The following is a 21,572-nucleotide window of genomic DNA, read 5'->3' as shown; positions in this document are numbered from 1 at the left end:
CAGAAAGCTCAGTGGCTGGCTACCTGCCTTTCAGGGCCAGAGGAAACCAACCTCAAGTCATGGTTCTTGGGTGAGAATAGGGGTGTGATGAGAGATATCAGAGCATCTCAGATTGTCATTTTAGGAAGTCTTTTAATCTACAATTCCAGTTTTTTCCTCCAAAGGGTGTTATAGCAGGTGTTTTTGTCTTTCCACTTCACAAACAAGAAACTGAGGCCCTAAGGTGGTCGGTCCAGGGAGTCGGGAACAGAACTCAAATCAGAACTTTGGTTTCCTGACTGAGGTCCTGTAGGAAGTTTCTGCAGGAACTGAGGCAGGACGTAAGCCTGGCCCCAGGTCCTGAACCTCATCTGGCCTCCATCCAGGAGTGACGAGGTTCTCCACGGTCAGCCTGTCCACCCACAGACATGTGCAGAGTGCTCACTGTGGGTCAGGTTCAGGGCCAGATGTTCTCAGTCTAATGCCCCCCCATCCTCCAAATAAGCCCTGATGGCCACACAAGGTGGTGAGTGCAGTGGGAGGAGGGCACCTGGCCTGAGTGGGGAGAGGAGGGAGTGGCCCTTGAGCTGGATGTAGCAGGGTGAGTTGGCAGAGAGAGGGGGGTGGAAACGCATTCTGGGTCAAGGGAGCAGAAGCTGTGAAGGCACAGAGGCACCCAGGAGCGTGGGCTCTCCTATGTCCTGACCCCAGGAGCAGCCAGGCCTCTGCACTGAGTAGTTAAACCTGCGTATGTCACACAACCCTCTCAAGGTCAACTTCTGTCCTGTCTCCCCGCGGCACCGGCCTCATTATCCCAGGTCGATGGGTTTACTTCTTGCCCTCACGTCCACTCACTACAATCGCTTGCCTACCATCGGGGTCCTGGTGCAGGCCTCAGACCCCTGATGACAGGCTCTGCTCTGTTTCAGAATCTCGGCGAAGGGCCATCTTCGAGTACCACCGTGTGGAGCTGGACCCCAGCAAGGTCATCAGCACGTCGGCCGTGGAGTTCACCCCGCTGCCAAGTAAGTGGGGGTGGTTCCCACTGACGGGAAGGCAGCCTTCTAGATCACTAGTGTCTTAGAAAGAACTTTGGAGTCCAACAGGCTGAGCGCCATTCCCAGGCTCACCACTGAGTCCTGTGCGGCTACGGCCATGTGACATCTCTGGGCCTCCATGTCTCACTTGTGACACGGGCCTAACCCCACCTGCCACCCAGAGCCGTGGTCCAGGTTAGGACCACAGTAGGGAGAGTGGAGGATGTAGCTGGCAGCTGTGACACTAAGGGGCACTCCTCAGGCCTGGGGAGTGATCTGTGCTTGACAGGTGACAGCTTCTATTACTAACACGTGATTGAAACGCAGGAAAGATGTACCTCTGAGAACTCAGACTGGGCCCCAGGAAAAGCACTCCAGGCACTGAACTGATCGTAGTTCATCATTGTGTTCCCGAGGGCAGGGGTGGTGCTGGGGTCCACAGGCAGAGGCCATGAAAGGATTCAGCCAGCAGCTGTCCAAGAACCATGGGGCCCTCTCCTCCCATGTACCCCACTCACCTCCAGCTGAAAGCCCATCATGGCCAAGGCCCCTGCTGCTGCTGCTGCTGCTGCTGCTGCTGGACCCGCAGGACCGGGGCTGGGTGCTCTTCAGCTGGGTGCTCTTCAGGGTCCGGTCAGAGCAGCTGCAGAGGCTGAGGGGAAGGAGGACCACGGTCCCATCCTTGAATTATTTATTTATTTTTATTTTTTATCCTCACCCAAGGACATTTTCTCATTTTTTTGTTCAGGTAGAGTGGGAGGGAGAGAGAGGAACAGAGAGAGAGAGAGAGAGAAACATCGATGTGAAAGGAACACATCGAGTGGCTGCCACCGCACGACCGACCAGGTCCGGGGACAAACTGCAACTGAGGTACGCGCCCCCAGCGGGAACCGAACCCGGGTCTCTCAGGACCGCAGGTTGACGCTCTAACCGCTGAGCCAAACCGGCCAGGGCCCATCCTTGAATTTTTTAAAAGGGTTTTAGTTTCATCCTCTGTCTCACAGTACCTTCCAGCTTCTGAAGCCACGACCTTTTCCCTGCCCTCTGGGGCGTTTCTTGCCAGTTTCCCCTGATCCCCATCTTTCCTTCTTCCCTGGAGGTTCTGGGAGCAGAGGGTGGAGCAAGAAGAGGAGGAAGAGGGTCCTCTGATGCTTGGCCACCTGTTTCAGTCTGGGCTCAGCAGGTGTCCTCTGGAAAAGAAGGACTCGGACACCATGGGGTCACAGGGCTAGGACACCTGGCAGGTCTCAGCCCCCCCACCTCCCCAGCCGCCCTTCCTCTAGGCTAGAGAGGCCTGGGGCTTGAGAACCGGTGCTTTTTCAAGAACTGGTGAGAGCAAATCACAGACCCTAGGTCTTGAATAAAACTTCATGTAGGAGCAAGGACATCCAAGGACAGGGCTTACTGCCCGGGCGGAAGAAGTAAACTGTCTGGGAATGAGTTTCTGGGACACTGTACATGTAAGCCACTTCCCACCCTTCCGGTGAACTTTGTGAGCATTTACTAGCATGCAGGACATCTGAAATGCACATGAGAAATAAAGGTCAGTGGGTCTTATGAACATCCCACGGGGCTCCCAGGGTTTATTTGCAGTTTAACTAAGGCCATTAAGGAGCCTCCAGAGTCGCTGGGAATGACCAGGCCATGGGCTCCCATGTGAGTGCAGCTGGTGAGGGAGGGGACAGTGCTACCAAGGCTGTGATTGGAGCCCCTGGGAGGCCAACTAGCTTTGTCCTCAGAAAACTCTGCAGCCCCCAGCCCAGGCTCTCCCTTATGTCGGGTGGGGGAGTACTTAACCAAGAATCTTCCAGAGGTGCGGATGGGCCATCTCTCAGCCATCGCACTCAGTGGCTGGTCCCCTCTTCTAGAACAATTCGGCAAACATAGAAACTGCCTCCCGCGTGCTGGGCACTGTTCTAGGCCCTCTGGATACACAAGGGAACCAAACTGCCAGAACCCTCATTCTCAGGCCAGGCCAGTGTCTGCTTACTTCCTGCCTGTGGCTTTCCATCCACCCTTGCAGGCCTGCAAAGACCTTGCAGACAAAAGGACACAGTGCTACCTCCAGTCAGTCCCTCCCACAAAGTGACTAAAGATGACCACACAGTGCCCGGGACAGCTTTTCTTCCACTCACCAAGGGCTGGTTCCCAGCTTCCCTCTTTTTGGGGTCCATGGAATGCAAATTGGTTCCCTAATGAATGGAGTGTGGGAGAGTACCATGAACTCTCATACAGTGGAGAAATACGTGTGAAGTCTATCAAGTGGTCATCTCTCTGTAGTTGGTTGCCACCTCTTGCTGCTATCAACATGCTGTTCAGCTGCTCATCAGATGAGCCCTTCTATTGCAGCTTTTCTGGGCGAGAGCCTGTCTCTCCTTGTAGTAAAATGCATGGGCTTTGTGGCAGCTGCTTGCCACTCTGGTTCACTTAAGTGGGTGGCATTGAACTGCAAGTGAGCAACTCATAAAAGTCAGCCCCCCACAGCTTTTCTTCCTCTGGCCCTCTCTGCTCCTCTGCCTGGCTGGTGCCACAAGGGGTCCATGTACCCTCCAGCAACTGCTTCCACTAACTTCTCTGCTCTCTGACTCTGTCTGGCCCTGGGGGTCCTGCCTCTCCACTCTGCCCAGCCTGTTAGTGTTCTGACTGCTGTTGAGAATACACCTGGGACATGCTCCTTCCGGGTCTCTGCACAGGGCCCTTCTGCTTGGACTTCTCCCCCGGGAGAGCTGCTGGATCGCTTCCTCCCTTCTCTCTGTCCCTGCCCGAGCATCCTCTCCTCAGGCCTTGGCCAGCCTCCCTGAATACAGCACATCCCCCACTGTCATTTCACCTCCCTGTTCAGCTCTGTTTTTTCACAGCCTTCTCACCACCGGAAACCCTAATGTAGATTTATTTGTCTGCATAGGCGTTGGCTGTTTCCTCCACTGGTCTGCAGGCTCCATGTGGGCAGTGTTTCTGTCTTTTCCTGTTCACCGCTGTAATCTCCAGCACCTGGGACAGTGTCTGGCCCATGTCAGGCGCTCATTACATATTTATTGAAAGGATGAATGGATGGATCAGTGAGTGAATGAATACCTGATAGGGATATTGAGAGGGATGAATAAGACCACAGTCAATAACAACAAGTAGCATTCACTGTGCTCACCATGTGGCTGGCGCTATTCTAAACCCTCTCTAGGTATTGTCTCATGTCATCCTCACCGCAGATCTGCCAAGCAACTGGCATCTTGCTCCCTCTTGTATAAATGAGGTTCTGAGGCACTAGAGGTTCAGTAACTTCCCAAGTAAGATTTAGACCTGGATGAGCAGAGATGCCAGCACCCCCCTGGGGTAGCCCACTCTCAGAGGAGAGGGCGAAGAAGGAATAAAATTACGTATGTCTGGTTTACCCTCACAAACTGGCACTCAGACTTCCCTGGGAGGAGGCGGAGAGAGCCCCATCCCTTCACTTGGACCGAATGTCGGGGGTGGGGAATGAGTGCTCCCAGCCAGCTCTGGATGGAGGTCAAACCAGAACATCTTACAAAATCGTTTTCAGTGGTTATAGACATAAAACTGTGTTATAAACATTAAATGTGCTAAGAGATTAGATCTTACTGTTCCTACCACATGAAGAAACGATAATTATGTGTTAGCTGCAATGCCAATCATATCACAATATAAATGTATCAAGTTGATATGGTGTACATATTAAACTCAATCTGTGTCAAATATATCTCCATTTTTAAAAATCTTTCAACCCTGTAATTGTAGGCAATGGCCCAGAGTATAACTTCCCAGACTGGATGAGATCTCTTTGGACATGTTTATAGCACCTTGTAATTCTCCTTCATGAGCCTCATCAAAATACTAATTATGTGGTTATTTTTGTTTGATTATCTGTTTAGTGTTTGTCTCCCCATATGACTGCAAGGTCCTAGAAGTCAGGGACCAGGTTTTACTGCTGATTCCCCCACATGAAGTCAGGACCTGACCCCTAGGAGACAGGAAGAAGAAAGGAAGGGAGGGAGAAAAAAGGAAGGGAGAGATGGAGGAATCAGGGCTGAACTCGTGTGAGGGAGGTGTTAATGACCCCCAGGGTCCCTGCTAGTCAGAGAGGGCACAGTCCAGTGAGACCCAGCGTTGAGGAAAGTTGCACTGTTTGGAGGCCTGTGGAGGATCCGGTGCTGAGGGGTCCCTGCCTTCTCTCTTGCAGCTTGCCTGCAGCATCGGAGCTGTGATGCCTGCATGTCCTCGGACCTGACCTTCAACTGCAGCTGGTGCCATGTCCTCCAGAGGTTTGTGCCCAGACTGACCCTCTGGTTCCTGCAGGCAGACTGTGGAGGAGGGGCAGAGGGTCGCACAGCCCCGCTCCTTGCCTCAGGCCTCATTGCCAAGATGAAGGTATCTTTGGCCAGTTCACTCTGACCCTTAGGACAAGAAGGTCACAGAGTGAGCTCCATGAGGCTCGTGACCGATCCAGGTGCCTGTGTGGCAGGGTCCCTATGATGACATTAGGCTCTTAGAGATTCCAGCTACTGCAGCTCCCTCCTCACCTGGTTTATCCTAGGGCAGCGCTCCTCAGAGAGGTCCACAGTTGCAAGCATTCCAGCATCAGCTAAGGCTCACGGATTCCTGGGACGCCCCCTGGGCCCCAGGATCTCGGGGAGAGAAGCCCAGGAACCTGGATTTCAATACAGTGCCTCATCTGCACACAAGCATTAGACCTGCCAGCTCAGGGGCCCAAAGACCAACTGCTGTTGGCTGGGAGCCCCAGGACCCCAAAACACCATCTCAGGATCTTCCTCAGGCTGCAACAGGGTTTTCTGAAAACGAGGGGCATGCAAATGTCAGGCATCTGTGGAAAGTTGGGGCTAACAAAGCTGTGTTTGCTTGGTTTTAGAAATAGGGGAAATTCTGGATGAGATGCAGGTTCAGGGATAAAGTTCTTAAATCCAGCTCATCTTCCAGTCCGTGTTCTGAACTCATTTCCTCACAGAGTACACTCAGAAGTTGAGCCCTTCTCCTGTTCAAGATAAGTAAATGGCAGAAGGAAGAAAAGAATTTCTTTGGGTGCCAGGTCTCTCATAAATGGGATGCCCTGTGAACTCTGAGAGCCTTTAAGGCAATCTTGAAAATTGTAAGTTACGAAGTCCCTGAGTTCCGTGCGGCTGTCATGTGTCTGCCAGTGTTTCCTTTGCTCCTTTCCAATATCCTGGTGTAGAAATAGAAGCCATCGCCTTTGCAGGCGACCCGCCCAGCACGCAGGACACAGCTTCGGTCTGGGTGGAGAGAGAGACCCTCATCAGGCCTCCTAGGTGCTCCTCCCACAACTTACTCACTCAGTACCTCATTTATACAAGAGGGTTTGCTTTCCCTGTAAAATGGGCTGGGGTTATATGATTCAGAGAAACATGGGTGAGGAACTCGCCGTTATTTTATTTTATTCTTTATTTATTCTATTTTATTTTTTTAGAGAGAGAGGGAAGGAGAGGGAGAGAGAGACAGAAACATCGATGAGAGAGAACATCGATTGGCCACCTCCTGCATGCCCCCCACTGGGGGCTCGGCCCACAACCTGGGCATGTGTCCTGACCGGGAATGGAACTGGCAACCACTTGGTGCAAGGGTCAGTGCTCAACCACTCAGCCACACCAGCCGGGCCACGGTGTTATTTTGTTTTCACAAATACCAAACAACATTTTTGCAAAGTGTTCAGGGCCCTTCACACGGAAGGCATAGAGTCTCAGAGAGAAGACAATAGGTGGGACCCCAAGTTGGTGTTTTAGGAGTGGAGCCTTGCAGCGTTGTCCATCTTCTGCACTTTCAAGTTTGAGAGCCACCATCTCAGCATGGGGAGATAATCCAGATGGACTCAGATGAGCCCTGGAACTCTGGGGCCGGCTGCCACTGCATAACTCAGCATCTGACGACAGCTGAGCCATGAGAATTGCAAAATGGGTCAGATGGAAGCGCACCCTCGCATTGACACGGCCCATTTCATGCACACGCCCAGTCCTAGGTCTTCAGTCTCTGGTGCCAGGGATTGTGACAGTTTAATGGGGGCTGGTCAGGTTGGGGGAGGGCAGGGCCGCAGGTGTGGACACTGCTCTTGCCATGGTTATGTCAGCTACAGGACAGAGGCGCTTCATCAGTGTGCAAGGCTGACATGGTTCTGGAAACCGCCGGTCCTCAGATGCCCCTGGGCCTGGGCTCACCCCAGTGTGTGCCCCTCCTTGCCAGCTCTCTGGAGCCTCAGCTCCAACTAAGAGCTGACTCCAGCCCCTATAATGTCAGAGGGCAGGGCTGGTACACTAGGGCCGGCCACCACGGCCTCTCCCACCAACAGCTGCTTGCAATCACCGCGTGGGCTCTTGGCTAACCCTTTCCGTCCTCCCACTCTCCCCTCTGCAGCCTCCCAGCTCCCGCTCCCTGCCCTGGGGCTGGATCTGATTTAGACCATTTCACTTACCATGGCAGGTATTTTCCTGTCATCCCACATTGCCCCCCAGTGGCCCACTCTGGAGTCTAAGGGTGACCTTAACTCCAGGATTTGGCTCAGGAAATGAGGGGCATGGTCCTTGCCTTCCTGTGCCGTTGTGAGGGTCCCATGAGATGGTGTAGGAGCAGCACGTGGCTGGGCAGCGCCTGGCACTCAGTAAATGACCATTGCTCATGCCCTTCTCTGAATGGGCGTTGGCTGGCTCAGGGCTTAGAACCCGATGCTCTTAGACCCATATCAAAGGCTCAGTCCCTGAAAGAATCATTGTGGCCTAAAAGAAACTTGAGTTCCCATCCCCCAGTGGTGCCCCTACTCTCCCATCCCCCACACACTGGGCACAGAGGACCTGAAAGTGAGCAGTGTGGAGGCTCAGTTCAGTGTCTCGGCTGCGGGAGGAGCAGCTCGGAGACATCAGAAGAAAGGCTTCTGGCGCCCTCAGCCTCAGCCTCAGCCCCACCGGGTCTCCGGCAGATGGGCAGGCAGTTGCTGGTGCCGAAAGTTAACTGGCCACGGATTCTTTCTTAGCATGGGTGGCGCATGATATTTTTCCATGCAGATGTCCCTGCACTTGAGTAGGGCACCAAGGAGTGAGGATCGGAAATTTGAGCATGATGCCATGGAGAACGTTCTCTGGTTCATCCTCGTGCCCCCGCCCCTTCCCTAGCGAAGTGCTTGGTGTCTTCCAGCCCAGTTGAGCTGCACAATGTCCTCTGGAACCTGGTCAGCCAGTTTTTAATCTCTCCCAGCCTGTGGCAGGACCCTCATTTCTGCCTTTGAATGATCACACAGGGCGTGTTGGCTAAACCTGCTGATGTCCCCCTTTACCCAGCCTCTCCTTGCGAAGTTCAGGCCCTTCCGCAAAAAAGAGGGATCTTGGCGAATGAACGAGATTTTCCCAGATGAGAACACGTGTGTGAATTCCCTGGATTTTTTAGCAATTTCATGGCAGCCCTGAGTCAAGGGGGCCTGAAAGGTCATTAGAGGTCATGCAGTCTATCTAGCCCCCAACATACATATTTAGGCAGGTGAGGCCTTGATCCCTGGGAGCTAGGTCAGAAAGAAGGGGATTTCACAGACCCCTTCCCCTCCTTCTGGAAAAGGAATAGAGGGGCCAGGAGGGTCTGATTCCTGATCCCACAGCCACCTGGTGCTGAGGGCACCTGCCCAGTGCTCTTGGGAACTTGACTGCCCGAGCCCTGGAGGCTAGGCCCCTCCTCACTGTCGAAGGAGACTGTTGCTGCATGGGGCAAAGTGGAGGGGAGCTCTGTCAATCCCCCCACACCTCTGACCTTTGGTTCCCCCTGCAGATGCTCCAGTGGCTTTGACCGCTACCGCCAGGAGTGGCTGGCCTACGGCTGTGCCCAGGAGGTGAGAGGCTTAAGTGAGCCAGGTTGTGGGGCACAGCAGGGCTGTCAGCAGGCCCCTTGCCTGGGAGCTCTTCTCAAGGTGTCTTTGGCTCTTGGTAAAACTGTCCCTTCCACCTGGGACTCTGATCCTCTGGGAGGCTGTGCCCTGGTGACATTCAAGAAGCAACTGCGGCTCTAGCCTTCAAGCTTCTGAGGGGTGCAGTCATTCTGGGAGTGAGGAGGGTCGTTCCAGGCTCCTCCCATCTAGAATCCCATCCAGGTTCCTTCTCACTACTGAATTTCCCAGAATGCTCCACACTTTGATCCTGGGTGGGGAGTGTCCTGTTGTCACACCTTACACTAACACCTGTGTCGTCCACGGGTTCTTTCCCTTCCCTGGCTTTCTCCATCTCCTCGTGCACGCACACCTCACTGCATGCTGCCCGGCATCGCTCTGATTCCGTCCCAGTGTGCCCCAGGAGCTGGGGCCAGTGTCCCGCTGACCAGAGTGGGAAACTGAGGCTCAGAGAAGTTTAGTGCCTTGGCCTGCATCTCACAGGTCAGGTGAGAGGGCGAAGGTGCTAGGACCAGCATTTAAAAGTAAACCCCCAGACCCCACTGCCGGGCACTCATCCCCGTCTGTGGTGTTAGGAAGGCTGGGTGAGCTGTCTCTTTCTGGCCTTAATAGAACCTTGTCCAGCCGCCCAGTTCTGACGCTGGCCATTGGTAAATGTACAGATTTGCTCTACTTATTTAAAGTTGGCATCTCAGCTCCTTCCTTGAGGAAGGATTCGAAACAGTGGATAGATAAATTGCCCTGTGAGGTAGATGCTTTCAGGATAAAGTGGAAGGCTTAAAGGCACTCAGGGCACAGCTTTGGTTAGAGTGCCATGCTTGGACCATGTGCTGGAATCTTAGATTTTCTGGCCGCTGAGGGATGCAAGTGCCCCCGCCGTCCTCGTGTGTGGTATGCCCACTGGCGAGGCCTCTGTACAGGGCAGCCCTGGGTCTCTCTTACAGGCGGAGGGCAGGACGTGTGAGGACTTCCAGGATGAGGACCACTACTCATCTTCCCCGGACAGCTCCTTCAGCCCCTCTGATGGAGACCACAGCACCACCTCCTCCTCCCTCTTCTTGGACAGCCTCACCACAGAAGGTAATGTCGGGGGAGGAGAGGAGAGAAGCGGTGGGGATGGGCCATTGCCCTGGGGTAGCGCCCTCTTGACAGGAATTGTCTCAGGGAACAAGAATTGCCCTGTCCTTTCACAGGTGAGAGACCCGCGGCTCCCAGAGCTGGGGTCACGTGCTGGTGAGAAGCAGGACCAAGTTTAGAATGAGTGGACCCACGCCCAGGCTCTGATGGCTCTGTTAGCCCAGGTCAGGGCAGTGGGATGAAAGTCACTGTGGTGAGGGGGAAAACGAATGTCCAGCCCAGGGCCAGGTATTTTACATAATGCCTCAGTTCATCTTACTAGCAATCCTAGCAGAACCTGTGAGGTCTTATCATCCCTGTAGAAAGAATAGACTCCGTGTAAACAATCAGATGTGGTACAAAGACTGCCTCATTTTTCTATGACTTCTCTTCTCTCAACCCTCATTCAGCTGGAGTGCAGAGGATCCCACCTCAGTCCTGGGCTGGCTCCCTGCCCTGTGACTTTGTATGGCACAGAGTCAGAGCAGGGCAGCGATGTCCATCTGTTGCTGCTGATCCACCCTGACTCTTCAGGCCTGGCTGTCCCCAGGGGCTTCTCTGCCAGCTCGAGGCCTGGGGTGGGGAGGGTCTTGTTGGAGGTCCATCCCCCCAAGCCTGTGCAGGCCCCCCTGGGACTCTGGCTAGGTCTGAGAAATTTCTCTCTCTATCCATTTTCAATACCTTGAATCTAGGTTTTAGCTTCTTGCCTTTAGGCTAAGACTAGAGACCTGTGAGCTCTTACCATCTCCCCTGAGCCAGATACCTGCTGGAAAGGGGAAAATGGAAAGGGCGAAAGGAGATAAGAAATAAGTTAATATTTTAAAACATCATTCAGTCACGGTCCCATTTTTTAGATACAGAAATTGGCTCATAGGGGCAAGGAAAGTTACTCAGGGTTACATGAGGGATAAGTGGTAGAGCCCCTGCCTCTCTAAATGTAGCCTAGAGAACTGGAAACCTAGAGCAGCAGCCCATGGATCTGAAAGTGAACAAATGACAGAAAGAACTAACACTGGGGGGGGGGGGGGGGGGGGCTGACCGTGTGCCAAGTAGGGTTCTAACTCTGTGCACACATGAACACTCACTTAGTCCTCCTAACAATCCTATAGGACGATGCTCTTTTATCCCCATTTGGTAGAGGAGGCACTAAGGCTCAGAGAAGTTGATGACTTGCCCAAGGTCACACAGCCCCGAAGAGGTGGAGTCAGGTCTCATCTGGCTCCAAAAGCAGCTATCTTGCCCCTAGACCCCCCCTGCTGTTCTCAGTGCTGAAAGAAATAGAAAAGGGTCTTTGTGGGTTGGGGAACCAGGGAGATTACACAGGGTGAACAAGCAAGGCAGCCGCCATTACTCTGAAGTGGTCGGGAGCTGGTTAAGGCCCCCGGGCAGTGGGAGCAGAGCTCCTGCTGGTTCTGTGGGGGACTAAATAAGTTGAATGAAAAAGGAGCAGGAGGAGACCTTGCCCTCAGGGAGTTAACAGTCAAGACCAGGTGACCTTCTAATTAAGGGAAATTCCAGTTCAAAGGAAGAACCTCCTGGCCAGTCACTTCTGAGTTAACCCTGTATGTTTATTGAGAGCGTCCTCAGAGCCCAGTGCTAGGGGTTACCGAACCTTTGGGTGAGCCACAGAATGTCAGAGGCCAGAAGGTGGCTGTGTTGGGTGTGGAGAGCCCAGCACAAGACATCTGGGGACCGGGTTCTAGTCCGACTTGAATTATTCAGCTCCTGACAGTCTTGCTCCCGGGTTGCTGCCATGGTGGGCTGTTCCCATGCAGAGGCAGCATGTTCTGTTGGCCAGTTTTATTATGTGTGTCTCTCCTGCCAGCCAGGAATGTCTCACTTTGGTGTGCTGTGTAACAGTTCCCAAAAGGAAGCATTAATTAGAGTGAGGACAATTGTGGCTTTATGTCATTCCATTCCTGGAGGAGGTGGCAAAGAGGATCAAGTTACATCTATAAGAAAACACATTTTGATGATGACTTTCCCCACACCCAATTCTCAGGGAATCTTGGCAGGACAGGTTTCAGTCCCCCGCCTGCCCATGTGGTTACAACTGGCACGTGGAGTCTTGTGGAGGCAGGTGAGGGGCCAGGAGGGTCTGATTCCTGATCCCACAGCCACCTGGTGCTGAGGGCACCTGCCCAGTCTCAGGGTACAGGGAGATGCTGTAAGTGAAGAGGATACAGCATTCCAGCCAGAGGGACCCACCTGTGCAGGGCTGAGTCAGACAGCGAGGAACTTAGTGGGCTCAGGCTGCTGGAAGGTGTGCGGACCCCTTCTGGCACCAGCCAAACAAACACAGAAGGCCAGGGAAGCAGGAGGTACAGGGGCTGGATTTTAAGAGTTGCTCACTTGCCACCCACGTAAGTGAACCAGAATGACCTCTGCGTGGCAAGCAGCTGCCACAAAGCCCATGCATTTTACTACAAGGAGAGACAGGCCCTCGCCCAGAAAAGCTGCAGTAGAAGGGCTCATCTGATGAGCAGCTGAACAGCATGTTGATAGCAGCAAGAGGTGGCAACCAACTACGGAAAGATGACCACTCATTCGATAAACACCACACGTATTTCTCCACTGTGTGAGATTTCATGGTACTCTCCCACGCTCCATTCATCAGGGAACCAATTTGCATTCCATGGACCCCCAAAAAGAGGGAAGCTGGGAACCAGCCCTTAATGAGTGGGAGAAAAGCTGTCCTGACCACTGTGTGGTCACTTTTAGTCACTTTGTAGGAGGGACTGGCTGTAGGTGGCACCGTGTCCTTTTGTCTGCCAGGGTTAGATGGACTGGGCCACAATGGATTTTCAATGCTCCAGATTCTAAGCAAGTAGATTCAAATCAAGTTAATTTTCCCAGTGATGTCTAAGGTTACTCTGGTCACTTTTGATTAACCAATTCATTATTTTCAACTTGGAGTAACAAAATAGACTCAGACGTGTGTTTAAATACCTTGTTTATTGAAATTCCAGAAGAAAATACAGCTTTCTGTGATAAGTCTATAACTTGCTGTTATGTTTTGCTTTCAGTTTTTAGGAGTGCTTTTAAAATTTGATTTCTTTATAATTATGTAATAGTTAAATGATGATTTACATGGTTCCAAAGTCAAACCTACAAAAGCAGGTATATTCAAAGAAGTTCGGTTTCTAGTTTTCTCTCTTTCCCCTACAGGGAGTCGTTTTTAAATGTCCTTATGGTTTAGTCTTCCATTATCCAGTGTGACTTTTTTGATATTTCAAGACTTACTGGACATGAATCGCAGAGCAGGGTGCCGTGTCCAGTCACGGGAGTGTAACTAGGCAGGGTGTTGGGGAACTCACAGTCTAGGGAAACAGTGGGACCTTAGATGCTGCAGAGATAGGTGCCAAAGGCAACGGGACACCAAGGAGGACTCACCCGTGTGTCGTCCGGGAAGCCACAGGGCCAGGACGAGGGTGAGGCAAGTGAGACTCTCACTGCAGGTATAAAACTTCAGGAGCCCCCCACCCCCACCCCAAAGCAATAATCAGGATAAATAATATTTTAATGCAATATTGTAAAAACCAAAATTGATGCCAAAAATTCTATAATGAACAAAAGATCCAAATGGTAAGTAAAGCCAATCTCACCCCAATCTCACCCTAATCCCAGCCTTAACCCCTCATGCAGAGGGCAGTCAGGGCTGGGACTCTGGAGAGAGGAATCGTGAAGGGCAGGAAGGGCATGCGCAGGGGGAGGAACAGAACATGCAGCAGCTCAGAGACATGCAAGCCGAGGGTGTCTGCGAGCCTTGGCAGCTTGTTACAACACTGCGGCATCTTGATTTGTGGCGAGGGACATGAGGAAAGATCAGGGACCGATTGCAAGGGCCTTGAACACCTGTGAACAGAGAGGAGCCGGCAAAGTCTTTAAAATGACATAGATGGTGGAGGTGCTGGAGGCGAGAGGAACCAACTGCATGTTGGCAGCCCTCAATCGTGGACTGGTTCCATTTGTTTAGAGGTTTGGTGCTTAAAGCAGTCAACTAGAGCATTCTCCCCACATGGAGCTCCTGCTTTCCTTTCTCCAGATGACGGTGGGGAAGAACCATGGGAGGGGTCAACCCTGGGAATTATTTAGGACGCTGCGGGACACACACCTTGAGCTGGGGAGAGTGTGTGTGTTGGTGTGGAAATCTGTCCTCCACGTTGTATTCTGGGGGAGGTCTCCAGCAAATCTGATCTTGTGACACATTTACCCCCTCCTCCAATCCTTCCTCTGCTTCCATTGCCCCTTAGGAGAGTGTGAACGGTCCTCTAGCTTGGTTTCCAGGCAGCCATGCCCCCACCCCCAGCCTCACTTTCAACATCCATCCTCTCCGCCCTCCAGCTACACTGAACTGCTTTTTATTTCTCGACTGGCCACGTTCTTGCTGACTCTGGTCCTTTGCCCATGCTCTTGCCTCCATCTAGAACCCCATTTCCAGCCCCATAGCTCACCCCTCCTTCTTGTCTCCCTTTGTCTGGTGAGGTCCCCAGTGAGAGCTTTATTAGGCTGAATTTTAATTGCCCCTCTATCCATCCCACCTGTTAACTCCCTGAGGGCAAAGACCATGTCTGTCCTCAGTGCCTACTCCCAGTGCTCAATTCATACTTGACACTCAATACATATTTGTTGAATGAATGAACACAAGACTAGGAAAAGTTGACTTGTTCACGGCCTTCTACCATTACACTGCTGTGTGACTTTGAGCAAGTCACCTCCCCTCTCTGTGCTTCAGTTTCCTTGCCTCTGAAATGAAGGGTTGAACTGAACCTCCTTCCCTAACGTCCCATCGGGACCTAAAGTGACGAAGGCTATAATGATTCCACTAATCTTCCACTTCTCTCCTTTCTTTTTGAAGATGACACCAAGTTGAATCCCTATGCAGGAGGAGATGGTGAGTACAGAGCTGCCTGCCCCTCTTCAGAGCTACTGCCTCTTGGACCCACCCCAGAGGAGGGTGCAGCAGTCACCCGGCCTCTTTGCTTTCATTCTGAGTGAGGCAGGGGCAACAGCAACAGCCTGCGCTTCCTAGACCTCCTGCTGGGTGGGAAGGCAGGGGCTTTGGGGCACAAGCCCCCTAGATTGAAGGGTGTCTAGACATTTCCCATGTCCGTCAGGAACCTCCTGTGGTTCTTCCCTGGTCTTGAATAACCACCGCCCTAAAGCGAAGGAGAGGAGGCAGTAGGGCTGCACAGAGCAGGCATGGTGGTGTGCGGCCTGGGGCTGTTGGCCTCTTCCCCTGTGGGCCTCACAACGAGTGGGGAGCAGCTGCCCTCACATCAACTTTGCTTTGATTCTCCACCTGGGTTGGCAGAGTCCACAAAAGTTGTTCACTACAGGTTTTTTTGTTTTTTTTTTATCCTCACCCGAGGATATTTTTCCATTTTTTGTACAGATAGAGTGGGAGGGAGAGAGAGGAAGGGAGAGAGAGAGAGAAACATCGACGTGAAGGGACACATCGAGTGGCTGCCACCCGCACGACCAACCAGGGCCGGGGACAAACTGCAACCGAAGTACGTGCCCTTAGCGGGAACCGAACCCGGGTCTCTCCGGACCGCAGGCAGACACTCTAACCGCTGAGCCAAACCGGCCAGGGCTCACTACAGTTTTTATAGGGTGCCAGAATGTGGGGTCCCCTGCCCCAGGATGACCTGGGGGGCCAGTCTCTCTGATGAGGTGAGGTGGCCCCACCTTTCCTGCCTGTTGCCCAGGGCCAGCTCAGGCCCTTGCTGCAAACCCTGCAAAGGGAGGTCAACTCCAGGGCCTGGGAGGTCTGCGGATCGAGCAGGAGAGAAGAGGCTAGAAACACAGCACAGTTTGATTGTGGCTCCCACCAGGGACGGAGCTATTCTTTTCTGTGGGCAGCAGGTGTGAGTGTGCGTGTGCGTGGGGGGCACGGGCGCAGGGTGAAGGGGCGAGGCTGGGCCGCATTCCCCTCTCTACACGTGTGTTAATTAGCCCGAGCCCTGACCATCAGGTCACTGCAGGCTGCTGGCTGGCTAATTGCCAGGTCAGGGAAGGCCAGCTTCGGGGTGTGTGACCTCAACTCTCCCACCTGATGGCAGATAGAGGCACAAACCATGCACCGGAGTGCCCCAGGGTAATTTCTCTCCTGGGTTTCCTCTGCTTGCAGAGAAGAGGGGCAGGGGAGGGCAATGATTTTGGATGCAAATATCATCCCTTTAAAAATCCCCACTCCTGTTGACTCCCATCCCACCCACTAGCAATGCAAATAAGATTAGATACTCCTGTTGTTTACGTGCTCATCTGTCTCTATTTCATTATCTCCACATCCCTTTAGGATAGAGGGAAGAAGCAAATAGCCAACCCAGGTGGCATCAGGAAGTTAGGCTTCTCAGTGGCTGGCACTGACTGTGTCCTTGGACGAATCGCTTCACCTCTCCGTATTTCCATTACCTCAGCCACACAGGAAGGGTGGGACTGCAAGAGCTTCCAGCTCAACAGTCTATGGAAATACTCAGCTTCCTCCATGGAATATATTTCAAATGCTTGGGATGTTCTCAGAGAGTGGCTGCTGGTTTATTAGCCTTCAGAGGACCTAGCTCATTTCTTTTATTGGGCTCCTACAATGGGTTGGCAATTTTTTCTAAGTGCTGAAAACATAGAGATGAATAAGACACCGTCTCTGCCCTGCAAGAGGTCACAGTCTGGTGTAATGGACAGTGACAGGTAAAAATATGGTCATTTTGCAATCACAGTACCTGGCACTTACTGAGGTCGTCCAAGATCCTAGCCACAGTCCTCAGTACTTGACAAGAAGTATCTTGTTTTAACCCTCACAATAACCCCAGCATGTACTTATTATTATCCTTGTTCTACGTAAGTGATAACTGAGGCACAGAGAGGTTAAGTAATTTGCCCAAAGTCACACAGCTAGTAAGTGGCAGAGTCTGGATTTGAATCCAGATAGCCAGATTCCAGCTCCCAAAATCTTCACCATCACGTACATTTGCTGAATTTCTGGAAGGGTATCAGAGAGAACTTCTCTTGTGATCCTTATTCAATCAACATTTGGGCAACTTTAAATGATTTTGAAAAACCACCTGAACCATGCCAAGCATGTTAATGCCATGCTCACGAGTCCACCCACTCCGGCCCCACCCTTTCGTGTGTTTCATAAGTAGACCAAAAGTTCCGTCAGCTTTCATCTCTGAGACTTTGTCAGAACCCAGGACTCCAGGCCCCACCTTCCCTGCTCCCCTGCAGCAGCCCTGCCCTAACTGTCTCTCCACAGGACTTCAAAACAACCTGTCCCCCAAGACAAAGGGCCCCCCGGTGCACCTGGGCACCATTGTGGGCATTGTGCTGGCGGTCCTTGTCGTGGCGGCCATCATCCTGGCGGGGATTTACATCAGCGGCCACCCCACCTCCAATGCTGCGCTCTTCTTCATCGAGGTCAGCTCCTCCCTCTGCTTCTGCATCAGTGTTTCCCTGGCCATGCAGTACCCGCCTCTCCTCATCTCATTCGTCACCCGCCACATGCCTGGCACCTGTTCCCACCTGAGGAATCTTCATTGACTCCATCTGGGCACAACTCACACTGGCTAGTGCCCTTTTAGTCCCCAACCCCCAGGGATGTGCACCTTAGAACTCCTCCAGCCTTCCTGTCCTGTCTGCTTTTGCTCTCCCATTTGTGAAATTAGGCCCCAGGGCAAAAGAATGAGGCAAAAAATGCCACGCATGGCCATTTAGTGGCTGTGCAGCCAATCTCTAATGATCTGTGGTCTCTCATGGCCAGATTCCAGGCCTGGTGTTTATTCAAAGCCATAATGGAACTGAGGTCTCTGCCTCTTTTCTGTGTGGGTTTATTATTATTATTATTATTTTTTTTTTTGAGAGTATGTTTATTAAACCTGGGATAGTGAAACACGGAAGGGCTTAGGGTAGAAGAAGGAACAGGAGAGAGCCTAGCTGGGGCTGCTTTGGCTCACTGAGGCAGAGAAAGGGGGCTTTGGAGACAGGTTCAGGGGGTCAGCCCAGGACAAGCTGCCGCTGCTGCTTGCTCCCCTGGTTGCAAGTCTCGTGGGGGCCCTTAGAGTTTAGGAGAGGCCCACCTGAGAGGGAAGTGAGGCGTGGGCATGCTCCCAGGAGGGAGAACACGCTGCTGTGTGGGCTTTTTAGATTAGACTCAACAAACCATAATGAGTTACTCTCTCTGGGAGCTTTCATTGAGAAGGCTACGGTTTCGCATGTCTCAGGATTTGGAAGAGCCAGTCCAGGTGCAGCACGGAAGTAAGGCCCGGCCCCCTTCACACTGGGCCGCAGAGCTCAGCAGCTCCTGTCCCAGCCCCACTCTCGGCTTCTCACCAGCTCTGCTCATGCACAGCGGTGCACCAACCCCCTGACCTCATTACCCAGAGGCCCAGGTGGCTCCCTCCTGTTTGTTTAGACACCCCCGGTTTCTTGTGAGCCCTAACCAGTCATTCATTTTCTTTTTAATCCTCACCTGAGGACATTTTTCCATTTTTTGTTCAGGTAGAGTGGGAGGGAGAGAGAGGAACAGAGAGAGAGAGAGAGAAACATCGATGTGAAAGGAACACATCGAGTGGCTGCCACCCGCACAACCGACCAGGGCCGGGGACAAACTGCAGCCGAGGTACGCTCCCTTAGCGGGAACCGAACCCGGGTCTCTCAGGACTGCAGGCCGACGCTCTAACCGCTGAGCCAAACCGGCCAGGGCCCTAACCAGTCATTCTTAAGCCTTAGCTTAAGAATGGTATCCCCAGCCACAGGGATGCTGGTAGGGCAGGTCTGAGGCACGCCCAAGAATCTGCATTTTCATAAGCTCCCCAGCTCACTCTGATGTAGGACCTATTATCTTGGCAGTTCCAGAGCCTTCCAGATCATTCCCTCTCTCACCTACTTCCTCCCTGGCCACTGTCTCGGCTCTACTCGTATGATGCTAAAGCTTTCACCTGTGTCCTGCAGCCCTCGTGGCCCAGCAGTGGAGGGACACAGCGGAGCCTTCTGAGAGAGGAGCCCTGAACTCCACCCAGCTCTCAGTAGGCCCAGTGCCCTTGTAGAGGGGCTCGGTGCTCAGTGCTATCCCTGGGGGGTGGTCCCCAGTGGGTGAGGTCATGCCCACTGACTCCGGTCTGTACCCCCGCAGAGGAGACCTCACCACTGGCCAGCCATGCGATTCCGCAACCACCCGAACCACTCCACCTACACGGAGGTTGAACCCTCGGGCCACGAGAAGGAGGGCTTTGTGGAGGCGGAGCAGTGCTGAGAGTGCCAAGCCGCCCCTTGGAAGGGTCGAAAGGAAGACCTGGGGACCCCAAACGTCGAGTCAAAACAAAGTGGAGAAGCGATTTTTCTTGGCCTCCTCTGAACATACCCTGGCTGGGAGGATGGGACAGTGGTTTGTGGTGCCAGAGCTACAGTTGGGCCATCACACAAGTACTGAAGCAGGGGCAGAAAAGCAACCGCACTGAGTTTTTAAGGAACAATCACCTAATTTCATCCTCTTCTGATGCAAGGGGTCTCCTCTTCTGGGGCTGTCAACGGTCTACTCTGTAGCTACCCCAGAGACCCCCTCCCACCTGGAGATGACCAGATGCCCTGTTCCTGGTCACCTAATGTCCCTGCATATGACACGAAAGAACTGAGCTCTTGACTGGGGCCGCCGCATTGCAGGGTCCATAGACTCAAGAGCTGGTCCTCATGGCTATGGATTCGGTGCCTTCAGCCCCTGCTTCTGTGGCTCTGGACATCTGGAGAAGGAGTTCCCTCCACCATTAAACACAGACACAGCTGCTCTAAGCCCTTTGTCAAGCTGCCGGGTGGAGGGAAGCCAAAGGAGAGGAGAGGAAAGAACTTATGGGGAAAATGGCATCTTCAGGCTTTGCTTCCTCAATTTGCCCTTCCTGCTGACCACCAGTACTTCCGCCCCGGACTTCTGCGCCTGCAGCCCGCTGCCCCAGCCGTGGCCCAGCCCCGGCCTGGCGAGCCATGGGGGCTCTTTATTCCAATGGCACGTTTTGGCCATGTACTCACTGGCCTTTCCCTTCGTCGGGGCCAGCAAGGACCTCCAAAGGCAGCGTTTTCCTCATTCCGAGGGTTCTTCCTCCCAGCTGGATTCTGATAGCCATTAAAGAGAAACAGGGGGGTTTATGGAGACGTGTCCAGCAGGGAACGTCAGTCGGGAGTCTGTTGAGGAGCAAAGCCACCGGAACAGTTGGGCAGGACGCTCACACGGAAAGGAGGGACTTTCTACGTAAAATCTTGGCCTGGAAAGTTGTTCCCACGTCCTCGGCTCTGCTGGAAGTTTCGATGGCAGAGGGTTTAGGCTCCCAAACTTAAACTGGTTTTAAGGAATTCTGTCCCAGAGATGAGTCAGGGCATTTAAATGGAAATCTATCGCCCTGGCTGGTGTGGCTGTTGTTTGAGTGTCATCCCATACGCTGAAAGGTCGTCAGTTTGATTCCTGGTCAGGGCACAGGTTGTGGGTTCAATCCCCGGTTGGGGTGTGTGCAGGAGGCTCATGTTTTTATCTCACATTAATGTTTCTCTCTCTCTGCCTCTCCCTTTCTCTCTCTAAAAAAGCAATTTTAAAATATGTTTAAAAAAACAAGTAAAATAAAAACCTATAGCTCCCCCTCGTCCAAAGTAAAAAATATCAGCAGTAAATAAATGGTAAATCTCAGTCTCCACTTAGTCATGCCCTTTTATGCATGTTATTGGGGATGCCGCAAACGGAAGACGTTAAAGTACCTGGCCCGCTGATGTGGGGGGCCAGGAGTCCCCAAATAACCAGACACATCTATACACTGGACGGGTGGTCTTCCAGACGCTCCATGGCTTATCCTCGGCCAGGACGCTGATGACAGAGCAGGAAACAAGCCAGGCCTCGGATATATATAAACCAGACAAGGGAGAGCTATGAGGAGGGTCAGAATTTGGGAAAGAAAAAAGACAGTACCTCAGAGAAAAGAGGGTTCTTTCCGAGCGTCTGAGGGACAGAAAGGTCTGGAACGGCTCTCAGTGAGAAGCACAGCCAGGCACTGAGACCATCGGGGCCCCCAGCAGTCCTGGCCAGCAGGAGGCTGAGTTTTGCTCTTGCCTGACAGCAGAGCACCTGACACGAAGAACTTTGCGTCTAAATGGCCAGGGGGACTGTTTCTGTTGTGGCCAAATGCACAGCACCATTTGTCCCACTCCCAAACCCAGTAGCCTTCTTCCCAACGGGAGCTCTGCCAGCCATAGGCATTCCCGAACGGAAAGAGCAGAGATTGGAGGGAGGGGCCATGATGCACTGAGGCCTCTGTCATAACCACCACAGGTGGAGAGAAAGTGCTAGGTGCCTTGGCTGGTGAGAGAAACCTGGCAAACCCCTGGCATGACAGAGGGGAGGTCAGTGAAGCTGTCTGGCAGCGGGGAGCCTGGTTTGTTTACAGCAAAAAGAACCAAAGATGTGTCATTAAGCGAGGCCACTAGACATTAAGAGCCTCTGGATGCCTCCAGCCAAAACATGTAGCCAGGTGCTTCCAAGAAACAGAGCTAGGCACTCAGAGAGT

At 52.8% G+C, this 21,572-nt stretch overlaps 1 protein-coding gene across 1 annotated transcript in view; it reads left to right on the top strand.

Moving 5' to 3' along the window:
- The window catches only part of PLXDC1 (plexin domain containing 1), a 62,826-nt gene extending 42,376 nt beyond the window's left edge, over window positions 1–20,450 (top strand). Inside the window, exons 8-14 of the mRNA XM_036268718.1 lie at window positions 909–1,004; window positions 5,212–5,293; window positions 8,805–8,865; window positions 9,864–9,999; window positions 14,894–14,929; window positions 17,291–17,451; window positions 19,166–20,450. Coding sequence (XP_036124611.1) covers window positions 909–1,004; window positions 5,212–5,293; window positions 8,805–8,865; window positions 9,864–9,999; window positions 14,894–14,929; window positions 17,291–17,451; window positions 19,166–19,285 — 692 coding nt within the window. The 3' untranslated portion in view covers window positions 19,286–20,450. The remainder of the gene's footprint in view (window positions 1–908; window positions 1,005–5,211; window positions 5,294–8,804; window positions 8,866–9,863; window positions 10,000–14,893; window positions 14,930–17,290; window positions 17,452–19,165) is intronic.
- The last annotated feature ends 1,122 nt before the right edge of the window (window positions 20,451–21,572 follow it).

The sequence above is a fragment of the Molossus molossus genome, unplaced genomic scaffold (genome assembly GCF_014108415.1).
Source record: "Molossus molossus isolate mMolMol1 unplaced genomic scaffold, mMolMol1.p scaffold_m16_p_19, whole genome shotgun sequence".
In the NCBI taxonomy this organism is placed as follows: Eukaryota; Metazoa; Chordata; class Mammalia; order Chiroptera; family Molossidae; genus Molossus; species Molossus molossus.
This window is presented reverse-complemented; position numbering and strand designations above follow the sequence as displayed.